The 15,439-nt window shown below is 37.6% G+C and overlaps 1 protein-coding gene across 1 annotated transcript in view; it reads left to right on the top strand.

Annotated features, from left to right (window-relative positions):
* Positions 1-13,607, top strand: part of ALS2 (alsin Rho guanine nucleotide exchange factor ALS2) — a 35,234-nt gene extending 21,627 nt beyond the window's left edge. The window contains exons 20-33 of the mRNA XM_054381352.1: positions 242-406; positions 1,607-1,718; positions 2,016-2,093; positions 2,209-2,342; positions 4,330-4,497; positions 4,758-4,875; positions 5,246-5,403; positions 6,020-6,142; positions 7,238-7,414; positions 7,803-7,848; positions 9,333-9,394; positions 10,018-10,167; positions 10,460-10,556; positions 12,295-13,607. Coding sequence (XP_054237327.1) covers positions 242-406; positions 1,607-1,718; positions 2,016-2,093; positions 2,209-2,342; positions 4,330-4,497; positions 4,758-4,875; positions 5,246-5,403; positions 6,020-6,142; positions 7,238-7,414; positions 7,803-7,848; positions 9,333-9,394; positions 10,018-10,167; positions 10,460-10,556; positions 12,295-12,333 — 1,627 coding nt within the window. The 3' untranslated portion in view covers positions 12,334-13,607. The remainder of the gene's footprint in view (positions 1-241; positions 407-1,606; positions 1,719-2,015; positions 2,094-2,208; positions 2,343-4,329; positions 4,498-4,757; positions 4,876-5,245; positions 5,404-6,019; positions 6,143-7,237; positions 7,415-7,802; positions 7,849-9,332; positions 9,395-10,017; positions 10,168-10,459; positions 10,557-12,294) is intronic.
* Positions 13,608-15,439: the final 1,832 nt, after the last annotated feature.

Genomic DNA, 15,439 nt, shown 5'->3' with positions numbered 1-15,439 from the left:
GGGAAAAAAATGAAAACAAAACAACAAAAAAACCCCACACCCGAAACCCCCAAACAAACAAAAAACCCCCAGTCAAAAAGAGAAAAGCAAACAGACACCAAAGAAACAACATACCAAAAACAGAGCACACAAAACCAAATCAAACAAAAAACACACCCAAAGAATTCCAGACCCACCAACAAAAAAGCCAAAGCACAACAGAGAGGTAGATTATAGGAATTTTACTTTTTTTCATTTATAGCTATGCTACTGGTGAGGTGTATGAAGGGTGTTTTCAGGATAACATGCGTCATGGTCATGGTCTGCTACGCAGTGGAAAGCTGACCTCTTCCTCTCCCAGTATGTTTATTGGACAGTGGACAATGGATAAGAAGAGTGGTTATGGAGTTTTTGATGATATTACAAGGTAATGCTTCAATTTTACAAATCTTTAAAACACTGGTGTAACGTACAATTGTAAATAGGAGGGAAGGGTTATTGCAAACTGGTCGTTTAGGAAAGTGAGACTTCTGCCCTGTTATGTTTCTGTCCTGGTAACTGAGTGTGCTGCATCGCTCTCTCAAGAAGTCTTCACCCAGCAGACATGCTTGCAGTTGGCATGATGAGTCAGACCAGCATCCTGTTTGGTTATGGGTCCAATCAGCTGGAAGATACCCCTGAATTTATATTGATGGCTGGACTTGTTCTCTTTATTATGACCATAATTTTTCCATGGTAGTAGAAGGAAGATGCTCTGTGTAAGCAGCGTTCTATTAAATTGGTCTTTAGTTTCCCTCTGAAAGCAACCAAAAAAAAGTACTCGACAAGTTCATATTTATTACTTGTAGGGTGAAAACATCATATTCATTCAGAACAAGTGGAAAATAGATAATTTCAGAATATTTAGGACATAGTTTCAAGTACTCTATCATGATGTATTTAAAATAATAATCTGAAAGAGCCTGGTGTTCACTTGTGAGCCTTCTTGTCTTTTTTTTGTTTGTTTGGTTTGGTTTGGTTTGGTTTTTCTCCTGACATGACCTTTGTTAGGCTATTATCAAGGATCATTCTGCAACATTATCTGTTTCCTTAAAAATTTCAAAATGTTATGTATGACTTTATAGGTCTCCCTCCCCCAAGCAGAACGGATTTGTTTCTTTCATTTATTAACCTCTCAATTGGAGTCATCTGAGTTTAGGTAAAAAAAAAAAACAAACTGTTAAATACATCAAGTAGATACTTGAAAAAGGTAAAGATCCCCTTTTTTATGCAGTTTAGATCTTGAATAAACCAGATCCAGACCAGATAACAAGATCCTTGTTTCTATTGCATTGTAGCTACTGCTCAGGTTTCATTGGATTGGAATTGGCTTTAGCAGGGTTTCAGCATCTGGAAGCTTGCTTGGATGAGGCCAGTTTGTAATGTGAATTGTGAAAGGAAATTCATTAGTTATTTCTATCAAAAAGAGTCTTTATTTCCATGAATCTAGTGAAGCTTGATTGACAGACCTGAAGCAGTGCTGTATGAATCTTTCCTAATGGTTTCTATGATGGTCAAATACTGCAGTAAAGCCAAAAAAAGGATTTAAATGTAATACTTGTATTCTTCCTACTTCATTTTTCTTCAGAGGAGAAAAGTATATGGGAATGTGGCAAGATGATGTATGCCAAGGCAATGGTGTTGTGGTCACTCAGTTTGGACTGTATTATGAAGGAGCCTTCAGCACTAACAAAATGATGGTGAGCTGAACATTGATCTCTGTGCTATAGTGACTTTTGCTCTGTGTGGTGGCTTTCTGGGGTAGATGAGTGTATGTAGTGCTGTGTAAACCGTCTGTTCTTCTCACCTCCTGTTTTCCTGGCTTTTTAAAACTGTCTTCTTTACCCTGCTCAGCTTTACCTAGGACTCCTTCAGAAACTGCTTTTAAAAAAATTATTTGCTAGGGATTTTTAACAGCTTTTCAGTGTACCTTTAGATCTGCAGTCTGGCCTTCTGTTGTAATTACCACTTTTTGCTCTTTATGATTCTTTTTATAGGGGACTGGAATTCTGCTTTCGGAGGATGACACAGTCTATGAGGGGGAATTTTCAGATAACTGGACTCTGAATGGAAAGGTTGGTATTACAGTTGTCACTTGTAAATAATTACTGTCTTAAAGTCTCCTCTGTACTTTGGTTCCTGATGGACTTCAGTTAAATGTTTTGGTTTTTTTTTTTATCTTCTCTCAAGGGAACATTGACCTTACCCAATGGAGATTATATTGAAGGTCTCTTCAGTGGAGAATGGGGATCTGGTATAAAAATCACAGGGACTTACTTCAAACCTAGCTTGTATGAGAATGAGAAGGACAAACCTAAAGCACTGTGAGTGTTGAATAAAAAGTAATTTCTCATATGCTTCAGTAATACTTAAGAACCTAACTAATGTCCTTTTCCAAAGACAGTGAGATTTTGGACACTTTTTTTTTGTTTTCATTTCTCTTCCCTCCTGCTTAAGAAATTAAATAAAAAATTTCTTTATAGCTGTTCTTGCTTTAACTTCTACTTGAATACGCAAGTAGCAGCATGAAATTACAGTATAGCTGACATGCTGCTACTGTCCTGTAACAGTCTCAGACTTTTTAATTTATATTTAAAATGGCTGCTGGAACCTGAGTTCACAGCTGCTGATGGCGTCTGAGATACTGAGGAAGACTTAACATTTGAGTGACTAAATCAGTCACAGATCTCTTTGCCTTCAGCCAGTTAATTCATTCGGTACATCATTTAATGATGCCAGTGGCAATAGCTAATTCTGTCCAAATGTAGCTAGTACACCTTCTTCAAGCAATGTATAAGAAGAGTAAAAAGATCTGCTGAAATGCCAAAAAGAGCATTTTAATGCCTTGGCAAAGAGAATTTTGAAAAGTGTCCATATAACCCTACTTATAACAGATGCATTAGGTCAATTTGCTTAATTATCTCTGGGGAAAAAATGCCTTTTATTTAAGTCATAACTGAGATACTTTTAAGTAGAAGCAATTTAAAGAGTACTTGATAAAATATCAGTATTTGGTAGCACCATATACAGGTTTATAGTACTAATGGTTGTACAGGTTTCAGTATCTTTGTAGCATACTCTCAAATTTTAGATTAAAATGGAAAACACAACTCTAATTTTTTTGCATAGATTACTTCTCAGTGTGCTTCCTGAAGCATTCACTGGTAATTTTTGGCAGTGCTAACACCTGCAAAAAGATGCAAAGTTAAGCAGACCTCTGCTGAACCAAACACTTGCAACCTTAGCAGCTGTCTGCTTTTTACCCCAGTAGGGAGTCTATGAAGAAATGTCAGTACATGTTTGTGAAGACTGCTTGTGAAATAAGAGTTTCATCTACTCTCTTCAGGCTCTCTTGAAGTTGAAAATCCTGGTATAATTTGTGAAAAGCCTTAGATCCTAATTTTTCTTTGTGAAACTAGAAGCAGTGTTGCTGGTTCTCATCTCAAACGTGGTGGAAAATAAAAATTTGACCATTTCTGACACTTGATTTAAATCAAGCTGAAACTGTTAAGTCTGACAGCATTTATTTGCTTTACAAAAGCTTCTCAAAGCTCTCCATTTCATTGTCTGAGGTAACTGTGCCTCTGTAGGGAGAATAACAGTTCTTGGTTTTCTTTTGGCCATAGACAATCCCTGAGCATTGGCTGTCAATGAACAGATGGCTGAGCTGTTTACTCTCTACTTGCACATCCCTAACATGTCATTCAGCATCATCTATAGATACTGGTTTAGGGGCAGATATCATGTCCATCCTTGGCATTTATTTGTGTATCTATGCTATTTGTACATTCCAGGACAGTCAGATATTTGGGACATAATTGTACTATGTCCTTGTTACATGAATGTGTCCTAAGCCTTCTGAATGAGTATGAGTGGTGAAGATAAGCCCAGTCAAGTGCACTATGTCCTGATGTCATTGAAATAAAACCAATCATTTTGTGTTTAAGCAAGCATTTCCTGGAAGACTACAAGAAAGATTTAAGATTGACTTGTTGAATTAATAAGGTTCATAGTGGTTCCCACAGTTAGGTATGAAAACATTTTAACCTTGTAACGTTGTAATATGTTATATAACGTTAGTTAACAAGGAAAAAAATAAGTGTAGCATCTCGTAAGTTCTTGTAAAAAAATGGTGAGAAATAACACATTAAATAGTGGCTTTTAGCTTTAGTCTTAATGATAAACTGAGCTCACAGTAGAGACTGTGAAGTATATCAGCTGAGATCAACATGAGCTGTAGGTGGTCTTCCTAGCTGAATGTTCTCTTTCCCCACTGTTCCATTTTAACAGACTGACTGGTCATTTTGTTAGGCGGAAGCTTGGGATCCTGGCAGTACCTCCTGATGAGAAATGGAAGGCAGTATTTGAAGAATGCTGGAACCAGCTTGGTTGTGAGAGCCCAGGCCAAGGGGACAGGTGGAAGGCTTGGGACAATATTGCAGTGGCCCTGACTACCAACCGACGGCATCACAAACACAGGTTGGTTCCTAGAGAGTGTTGTCAGCGAGACAAAGGAAGCATTGAGAAAAACTGGAATCGCACACTAGTCTGAAGTAGAAGACTATAAAAGTTCAGTTACAACAATAAATCCTAAACAAAATCAGAGCTCTTAGTAGTTCGTACTATAAACCCTTCTGAAGGCATACTGATGTTTTGTTTAGTTGCTGGCTTCAAAGTGTTTTACCTGTTGTATGACTTGAATAATCTGTACAATGTCTTTGTCCTTTATGTAACTGCAGCCCAGAAGTATTGAGCCGCTCGCATACTCAGACACTGGAAAGTTTGGAATTCATTCCACAACACATTGGTGCCTTCACACTGGAAAAATATGAAAATATAAAGAAATATTTGATAAAGGTATTGGTAAATGCTCACATAGCTTGTTGGTAAGGCATGAAGTCAAGCTTATTTTGTGGTGGCTTTCCTTAATTCCTTCCTTATTTGCACTCTGATATATGTTATATTAATTCATGCTTGCTCATAACTTCCTAATTTATTGAATTAAAATCTACAGCTAGGACTAAAATCACTGTATACTTAATGGAATGCTACCTTAAAGTCAGTTTCTGCTCAGTTAATGTAATGTACATTTTAAAAATGTATTTGTCCTGTTTAATTTTTTTCAAAGCCTATTGTTGGATCTCTGACCCATTTCTCTTGAATTTATCTATTTATTTTCCCTTGACTAGCACTGACCTGACTGGCCAATTAATATCTTTCACCTCAGGCTTGTGATACTCCTCTCCATCCATTGGGCAAGCTGGTAGAAACACTAGTAGCTGTCTACAGAATGACCTATGTTGGAGTAGGAGCTAATCGACGCTTACTGCAGGAGGCTGTAAGAGAGATAAAGTCTTACCTCAAACGCATCTTCCAGTTGGTTAGGTAATGAGACTCCAATTTTCAAGTTGAACTACTGCTGAATTCATGAAAGCTGTTTCATGGACTCAAACTGTCCAGTGTTTATATGCAGTCCAACTGTGCCAGTATCTTTACTCTGTTTTGAGAGTTGCTTATGTTTCCTTGACGTTTTTAAGGAGTCTTGAATGTTCTGTCCAAATAGAAACATTCAAGTCTATACCACAGTGTATTATATCCTACATTGTACTTTAAAATGTGGCTGTAAGACACTTGCCTTGAATGTGGATGTCCAATTTAATGTCTCTGAACATCCATGCTCTGAAAAGACTGTTCAAAGGGTGCGGAAGAGGGGGATGAGGACTCGCAGCACATTCTACTGAAGTTCTTACCAATGGATTAGCAATGTACCCATGATGTGTTTGCTTAATTCCTGAGAGCAATTACAGCTTTGATTCAGTCCTGCCAATTTGAAAGCAGAAGTACTCCAAATTATTAACTGTTAAAAACCTTGTCTGGAGGAAAGATATCTTTGGCATTGGAGAGGTTGGCACCACCATGTATTATTTCAGTTGACTCTTCTCTCCAATCTGGCTTTTTAGAAACTTACTGAAAAAATTTTGTTCTGTGTATTGCCATTTAGGTTCTTGTTTCCTGATCTTCCGGATGAGGGCAGCACAATTCCATTTCAGCCAACAGAGACAAAAGGAAGGCGATCGTTTTGCAGTGGTAAATCTGACTCCAGATCAGAGTCTCCTGAGCCAGGGTATGTAAAATAAACAAATAAATAAAAAGAAATAGAGGCTTAATTTTATTTCAGCTTGCAGCTTTTTGTTGAGTGGGCAAAGAAAGATAAGCACATTTAACTTAGGGATATAAGCAGATCTTTTGGGTTTGTTTCCTTTTTAGGTGTGGGAGTTTTTTTGTGGGGGTGGTTTTGGGTGGGGTAAGGTTTTGGGTTGGGGGTTTTTTGTGGGTTTTTTTTTTTTAATCTTTGTTTGGTTTGGGGATTGTTGTGTTTTATTGGTGTTAATTATTTTTTTTTGTAGCCCTTTGATTTTGTTCTGGGTAAAAAAGTTCAGGCTTCAGTGTAGGCTTGCGAAAAGTGTTTGGGATATAAGCACTGGGTGTAATGCAGGTCCAGTGCACATGCACTGTGTTACAAATAGCCAGTTACATGGAGCTCACCCTTGAGGTCATCCTTGTCCTGTCCACAGCAGTCCCAGGTGTGATCAAAACTAGGAACAGGGACCAGCAGAGGTAGCCTACTGAGAAAGGATCCAATGACCTGTGCAGATGGTAGTAGGCACCTCAATTTCAGCTTTCCCTACTAGGATTACAGCTTGATCCTAAGTAACTACTGAGTTTATGGAGCCCAGAGTGCGAGTGGATCTAGGTCAGGTAACTTGGTGATTTTTAGCCTATTTTATAGACAGTGATTTTGAGGGTAAAACTCAGTTTCAAGCAGAGTGGCTCAGAATGGGGGCTAAATGATCAGCATGAAGATACAGGTAAAACTTTACTGTAGTATGGTATTCAGCTTTTATATTATACCAGGAAGAGAGGCAATGTTCTGTTTAAAACATGTATATACAAAACCCCTTGTACTATTACCACTCCCCCCACCCCAAATCTATCTGTAGGTGGACTGTAAAGGAAAATTACTATGATGTTTTTTTTTTAAACACAGATAATATATGATGAATTATTATTCATCAGTAATAAGCTTACACTAAACAAAATATTTGTTCCACTGATCTTTTTTTATAAATAATCAGGTTTTTAAAACATCTTCCTCTTCAAACCACCTCCCTCTGTTGTGTTTGGGTTTTTTGTTTTGTTTTGTTTTGTTTTTTTATAGTTATGTGGTAACCAGTTTTGGTTTGCTGCTCCCTGTGTTACTGCCACGACTCTATCCTCCCCTGTTTATGCTGTATGCATTAGACAACGAGCGTGAGGAAGATGCCTACTGGGAATGTGTTTTACGTTTAAACAAACAAACTGATCTGGCTCTTCTGGGTTTTCTTGGAGTGCAAGCGTGAGTATGCTTCAGCAATGAAACAGAACTTGCATCGTGGCATATAATTTGATAAAGCAAGTGAAAAACCTCTTATTGTCTTAAGTGATTTTGTTGATTAAAATGTATCAAAACATATCCTCAGGCTAGTTAGTATGCTTGAAAGTCTGAATTAAAACTTCCCTCTTCCAAAGGAAGAGGGGATTGAGGGGGTAATGGTGGAGATTGGCATTGCTACAGAACCAGAGTGAGACGTTTCAAATTAGGCAATTTTCCGTCTCGTGCTAGATGTAGTAGATCCTATAGAAGGAGTTGTATCTCATAGAAGATGATGATGACTTCATTTCAGAAGGTGAAAAATGCCTTAAAAATATGCTTTCTCAATAGACTTTGTTGGATTTTTTTGTAGGAAATTTTGGCCAGAAACTGTATCCATCCTTGGAGAGAGTAGAAAGGTATGTATGTTGAGCCTTGAATTACAGTATGCTTTGCTCAGAGCTTCTTTCAAGAAGCTGAGATCATGAAGTGGTCAAAGAAGTTTTGACCAATCTTTTTGCTTAAAAGATGCTGTTTTATCTTGTTGCCTTAAAATTTGTCTTCTACTTAAGAATTACATTAGTGATTTCTTCCAGTTGCTGTCAGTCCAGCTTTGTCACTTACTGTCTTACTCTGTGACGAGTATTACTTCAAGAAAATACTTTGTCTCTGATTATGAAAGTGTGAGAATAAAAGTCTATCAAGGAAATGTTCAAGCTGCCTAAGAGAGTTACACTGTTGTATGCTGTCTGGTTAGAAGAATTGTGGTGGTATTAATCATTATCTTACTAAAACAGCTGAAAGCTCAGATGGTAATAGTATAGTACTCAATCTCTGTGGTCCAGTAAAAGTGGTTTAATAATCACATATTGGAACAATTTTAATGTTTACAGTGTACTTTAACTCATGTCTATTTATAAGTCAGTGTACTTTTATTTGAAATGTTCCATTTCCTAGTCATTTAGATATTCCTGCCTTCATGTCATCTCTTCTCTGTGTATACCTGTGGTTTCTGTGCAGTCTGTAATAATCAGAAACACAGTTTTCATCCTAGTAGTTGCTGCACACAGATGAGCTGGTCTTCTTTGATAAGAGGTTGAGTGCTGCTGCTGAATTCCACCCTGAGCATGTGGGTTCACAGCAAAACAAATTCCTTTTTTTCCAATTCATGAAGATTCATCTGATAAAACATGATGCAAACCTTCACTCAGACTGGAAGTGTTTTTAGGTACTGGGCAAAATTTTTACCAGCTGAATACTTCACACTTCTGATTATTTTTTGTATTGGCTATAGAACAGAGCCCTTCCACTGTGAAGTACTATGTGGCATGGATCTTCTCTGAATTATGCAGTATGTGATGCTCTTTGCAGCCATTTACCGTATTTGCTAGGTCAGGTCACTTCAGTTAAACAGGATGGGTTTTAGCCAAGACATCACCTGTATCTGCTTCTTTCCTCTGTCCAGTTTCCTAACTTCTGTCAGTTTCTCTCAGTCTTTGTCCATCCATCTGTTCTCTACTTGCTTCATTCAGAAAGACTTAGACACTCTATTTGTTCTTTTCCATTTGCTCAAACCCAAGCCTTTGATTAGGTTTCAACCATTCCCAGTCTTAAAGTTCCCTCTTGATTTTTAACCATTCAGATTTAACAATTCTCAGTCTTACTTTACCTGAAAGATACCCAAAATCTGATTCTCATAACATACCCAAGAATTCAGTACAAGCTTTTCTGAAGTTTAAATGGAACTCTTAAAAATTACATATAGGCATATTTCCTGATTTTAGTGTCCTTGTCTGAAGGGAAAGAGAAAATATTTTATGCCCATGTCACATGATGCTCTGCTTTTTTGCTGAATAGTGGGGGTTTTAAACCTGTGTGATTAAATCTTCTTATGGCTACACAGGTATCATCAAATACAAAAGATGCCTGCTTTGCCTCTGCAATTGAGTGTTTACAGCAAATCAGGTAATTCTCTGAATTTTGTCTTCTAGTGTCATACTGTTCCTGCTACAGTCAAGTTTACTTGATTGCAATCCTTCACCCATCACTTTTTGTTCACCATCAGAAGAGAGGTCACCAAGACATTTCAGAGTTCCCAATAAAAACATTGGCAAATTCTGCAAATGAGGAATGAAGTACAGCCTCATAAACATGGCTGAGATTCATCCATAGGATGCCATTTAGAATCAAAATCAAGATACCTAATCAAATACACACATGAATTCCTAAACAGCTACTGTAAAATGAGCTGTGCATGGAGAGCTTTTTCTCTGTTAGCTGACATGAGGAATTCTGTTGTAAGAATTTAGGTAGAAATTAAAAGGATTTTTTAAAAGGATTTTTCCCCCTTTCCCACCATGTTAAAATACCTTAAAACTGTGGAGATAGTCTCACTTGCAGTACTGTGCCTCAATCCCCTAATTATAGCCTGGGGTACTACATGGCCTTGACAGCCATAGCTGTTTTGGTGTGAATGATCTGGCTTGGCTTCCTGGGCACAGGCATGCTAGCTAGCAAATTGTCTTCCTAGCTTAGTTCAATCTGTATCTTCTTGCTGTTACTCTGTTCTGCTTCTGCTCTCCAAATAGTACCACATTTACCCCAGCTGACAAGTTGAAGGTGATCCAGCAAACTTTTGAAGAGATCTCTCAGAATGTACTTAAGAATCTTCAGGAAGATTTTCTGTGGTCCATGGATGACTTACTTCCTATTTTTCTCTATGTGGTGCTACGAGCCAGGTAGGTTACTATGAGTAGCATCAGTCATAAGCTGAGTATAGGGAGTATGAGTACTTTCACCTGTATTAAACATTAGTCCTGTTACAGGACTAATTGCAAGCTTTTTGTAACTTACCAAATTTTCCATTTTGGCTGCTTGCATTAGCCTTAAAAAATTTTGAACAGTTAACAGTGAAATTGCTGATTGCACGTAGGGAAAAGCGTATTTTTTCCACAGCATCATGTACAAAACGCAACAAAATTCTACCATCTTTCGTTCACCTGTTCTCTTTCCTTCTCCCCCGTGTGACAGGATAAGGAATTTGGGATCTGAAGTGCACTTAATCGAAGACCTGATGGATCCATATCTGCAGCATGGGGAGCAAGGCATCATGTTCACTACCTTGAAGGTGTGAAAATTATTCAGACTTACTTAAAGTCTTCTCTGGAAATCTATCAGCTTAGGCCACTGTATGCTATCTTCCTACACTGATGTTCATACAGTTATACATCAGGTTGTAACTTTTTTGACTTACTTTTTTTTTAGCTAGGATTAACAGGGAAACTTAAGTTAGAGCTTATGATAACTTAGCGATTGCAGGCACTGCTAATAAAACAGTGCAATGTGCAAATGTACTTCATTCAAATGTAACATTGGTCCTTGGTGAGTGATCTGAATGCTCACCTGGAGTTGTCATTCCCTTGCAGTGTAACAAACTTGAAGTGCTGCTTTGGAGGTTAGCTGTTCCAGTAATGTTTAAGTCTAACATTACATCAGCATACTTCAGGAAACTAATTTTGGAAAAAAATCCTTTTTTTTTAAATTACTGTGCCCCTCTCCACATTCTATTTAGTATTCTTCTCTTTTTAAGTATGGAAAAAGGGAAGCAAATCTGTTTTGATGAACATCCTGTTGTACTCTAGGAAATGGAAATAGGTTGCTTGGGTGCCTCCACACTGTTCAAACAAGTGTGTCTTGTGACAGCTGTGTGGAACTTTGTGGTGTTGTCTTGTAGAAAGGACGTTAAATCTGAAACTTAATAATGTTAAACTTAGCTGCTAGGTGAAGGTGACTCTCTGTCTGTATAAACTGGAAATAGTTGCAGAGTTTTTTTTCAGACCTATTAATTTTGTAGTGCTGCAAAAAGGGAAAGTTTGAGTTGTTTAAAATTTATCAACAAAATAAGCAGAATGTTATTTTCCATGAGTGGAAGCATTGTCTGAGACATTTGTATTAAGCTTTTGCTCATAGAATCATAGAATTGTCAGGATTGGAAGGGACCTCAAGTATCATCTAGTTCCAACTCCTCTGCCATGGGGAGGGACACTTTCCACTAGATCAGGTTGTCCAGAGCTACATCCAGCCTGGCCATAAAAAATTCCAGGGATAGGGCTTCCACCGCCTCCCTGGGCAACCTGTTCCTGTGTCTCACCACCGTTATGGTGAAGAGCTTCCTCATAATGTCTAACCTAAATCTTCCCTTCAGTACTGATCCCTGAGGGATTCCACTTGTCACTGGCCTCCACTTGGACATGGACCCATTGACAGCCACTTTTTGGATGCAGTTGTCAAGCCAGTTCTTTATCCATTGAGTAGCCCATCCATCAAACCCATATTTTACCAGCTTGGAGATCAGGATGTCATGTGCGAGAGTGCTGAACCCAATGTGTATTTGAGTCAGTGCTGAGTGAATAACTGTCAGCAACAGGTCAGGGTGTTTATCTAGGTGATAGAAACCTTTAATTTTCAGTTTGAGTGCTTTTAAGATGCTTAATCTTTGCTCCTCTGGCCTGTAAGACAGTATTTTCTTTCTTGGGTCCTTATGTTACAGGACAAAGAAAGACTTGTGAGCAAAACCAGGTACTTCACCTTGGCAAAGCTGGAGCCTGTGAAAAGTATTCAGAGTCCCAAATTACGCAATCTTGTTTCATTAGGATTTGGACATAACTTGTAACTCAAAAAAATCTTTCATTGATCTTCTGTGAGTTTCCATGTTGGAAGATTCATGTGTTGAGAGTCACTGTATCATCACTGCTTGTAGAAAGCCTAGTTCTTTTTCTTGGATAGAATTTTTGTGTATCATGCTTTATCCGCTTGCTGAGAACAGGTATCAATGCTAAACTGAACTTCTCTTTTTTTAAATCCAGGCATGTTACTACCAGATTCAACATGAAAAGCTTACCTAGACCATTTACAATTGGGTTCTGTGGGATATTCGACCTAGTGGAAATTCACTAATACCCACTTCCTTCTCTGAAATGGCTCTTAGAATATACTCCGTTACAGTTCTGTGGTTACCGATGAAAATACTCGGTGGTTTCTTCTGAACTTTCAGTTTTAAGATTGGAAAACTGCAGCCAGAGGCTGTCTGTGAAGTGGTGACAAAGCTAGAGACTTGTTTGTTCAAGTACTTGCCAAGAAGAAATACCTTCCTATTCTAACAGAAACATTATTTATTCCTCCTGAAAGAACAGTGCTGCAAAAAGGCATGGCATCTACATCGAGTACATGTGAGAGTCTGGACTGCATGGCTTCTAATGCAGTGGGGTTGTTTTTATTATTCTTGGTTTGTCAACAGAGACTTTTGAAGATATTTAGTTGCACCACTGAACCATTCAGTCTTCCTGAATTAAGCTGTTAGGTTTGTTTATTTAAACAATAGAAATATGTTAGTATTTATAATGAATAACCTATTCATGTGTTTGGCTGTAAAGATTTTGAGGCATCTGTGTTGAACAGCATTGCTGAGTGCAAATTATTCATGCGCTGTTGTGGAAATAATCCCACTGTTATGGGCTTCCCCACTTACTGGAATTATAAATATACAGGTATTCACCATTCTTTCTGGTTATGAAATGAATAAAAGGCACTGACCACTTCAAATTTTGGCACTGAATTGAAGACTTTAAATCCATAGTTTCATTACCCTGAGGTCGGAGGACAAACATTTTTCTGGAAGCCCATGGGAGAATGGTAAAATACTCTTGAATAAGATGACAATGGATTCAGTTTGAGACTTTTGGCTGTTAACTTATATGTCGGAGTGAATAAAAGCTAATCTTGTTGCATTTTTGAACATGTAGAGAACAAGCAATTTCTCTGGGGTATATGTGTGTATGTGTTCTGTGGTTTGTGGTTAATTTTATTTATACCAATGACACTAGTAGATAACTTGGGTCTTGTGGGTGCTGTTCTTTACCATGGCCAACTCAAAAAAAGGGGAGTGAGGTATAGATTATAGAATGTTACAATGGCTTAAATTATGTCAAAACTACCATAGATGATGCTAATCATATTTTTAAGTAGTCATGGGTAGTGTATTGGCACCAAAATGGAAAGAAAACATATGTCAAAATACTGTTTTGAACAGTGACTGTAATGTAGCAGTTTTCATAATAAAGCAAAAATGATTGGTCTTTCTGTAATTAATTATTTTTAGTTTTGTGACAATCAGAGGAGGGGAAAGAGTAGTTCTAGCAAGATGATGTTTAAAACTATTGTTATACTTGCAACAAAATATAGAAATAATAAACTTCAAGTTTGCAGAGAATTTCCTTAGCTTAGTCCTGGTTTTTATATTATACTGAATAATTTGAGGAGAGATAATAGCATCAATAAAAGGGAAGCTATAAAAAGATGTTAATTGAAACAGGAGCAAAAAAGATAAACAGCTAAGGGTGGAGAGTATAATGAAGGAATTTGAGCACAAACTTTTTTGCTAGATTCTGTCTTCTCATGCATTAATCTCTTAGAACTTAATGTTAAAAAAAAAAACAAACCCAAAAAAAACCCCTGAAACCTGTAGAAGCAGAATTGCTCTTTGAAAAGGAGCTCTGTTGAACAGCTGAGTTAACCAATGGCAATAATTTTCATCTACAAAGATCTCAATTCAGGATTTATTTCACCTTTTGTGGGAATGGAATCATTAAAAACAAATTTGGTTTTGTTCCCCTCCCCACCCCACCCCCAATAACTGTTCAGTGTTAGTATTTGTTGTCTTCAGGTATTTCAGAAGAAAGGAGGGATTTTAGTCTTCAGCTCTGATGTGTGAAAAACCTTGTTTGATTTGACCTTACTCCCATGTTGATTCTGTACTTTACACTGGGACTGTAACTAGAGATGGGAAGTTTTTCCATAATTTTCCTGCCATTCGAGAAGGAGATTTATTTACAGATATGTAGCAACTTCAAATGTGTATCTTTATTCACTCTGAATTATGCAAAGCTGAGAACTAAAACTGCAAAGAATACATCTGCCTTTATTGTATGCACGTACACCCTCTTATAAAAAGTAATGGTATTGCACATGAATTTAGCTTGCAGATTGATGTAAAGAGATAGTCTGGGCTGGATTACTTTTTTTTTTTTTTCTGATATATAACTTGGTTATTAGCTGAAGAGAATCCTAGGATTAAATGTGCTTCTGACACAGATTCCATTTCACAGCCTGTGTGGGCTGCGATGCATTAGGAAATTGGTATAGACCAGGTTTGATTTGTGTATGAGTGAACTTGCAGGATTTCTCCAGCTGTTTTTCTTCATGTTAATTACTTTTTCTTTCTTTTTCTTTCCATTTTTTTTTCCCTTCCTGAATTAGAAGCTGAATATTTCTTATGCTACAGCAGAACTACTGTAACCAGTAACAGAAGATCAATGATTAGAGATTTTCATTGTAGTCACAGGCACAGCAGCTGAAGACAGACCTGAAGAAATAAGCGAGTTGCTGAGAATAAAACTGTTAAAGTGAGAGAGAACTTAAAGTAGGCTTTTTATGCAAGAAAAGGGTTAAGGGGATTTGTACTCTTCTCCTTGGTAATGAGTAGTTCTAAGGTTAAGTTTCTGCGGATTAGAAAGCAGAGGATGTCCATAGATTAGCTAGGGCAGTGAGGTTACTTGCTCTGCTAGCATCCAGCAAATACTCTTCCTCTCTGGACATTCTGCATGAGCTGAACATAGTGTATCCAGTGGTGTTTGCAGGTAAGAAAATACGCACTCTGCTAAAACTGTTGTACTGCACAGATGCATTTCTGCCATGCAACTGTAAAATTATTTTCTACCCATAGCTACAGCAAAGCTAGTTAAACTATGTGATACCTGTTTAATTTCCACTACCTAAATCTTAGAGGTTTATATGAATGGGGAACAGGAGCTCAGAAGGTAATTTTTCCCTCACTCCTAAGCTTCCCAATATATTCTTGAATGGCAAGTGCTATACAGTAATGATTTATTCTGCCAAAAGTAGGTTTGCTTCCTAACTGTATTTGTTTGTAGAAGCAGTTTAGGGAGCTACCGT

This window comes from Indicator indicator, chromosome 5 (assembly GCF_027791375.1).
Source record: "Indicator indicator isolate 239-I01 chromosome 5, UM_Iind_1.1, whole genome shotgun sequence".
NCBI classification, from domain to species: domain Eukaryota; kingdom Metazoa; phylum Chordata; class Aves; order Piciformes; family Indicatoridae; genus Indicator; species Indicator indicator.
This window is presented reverse-complemented; position numbering and strand designations above follow the sequence as displayed.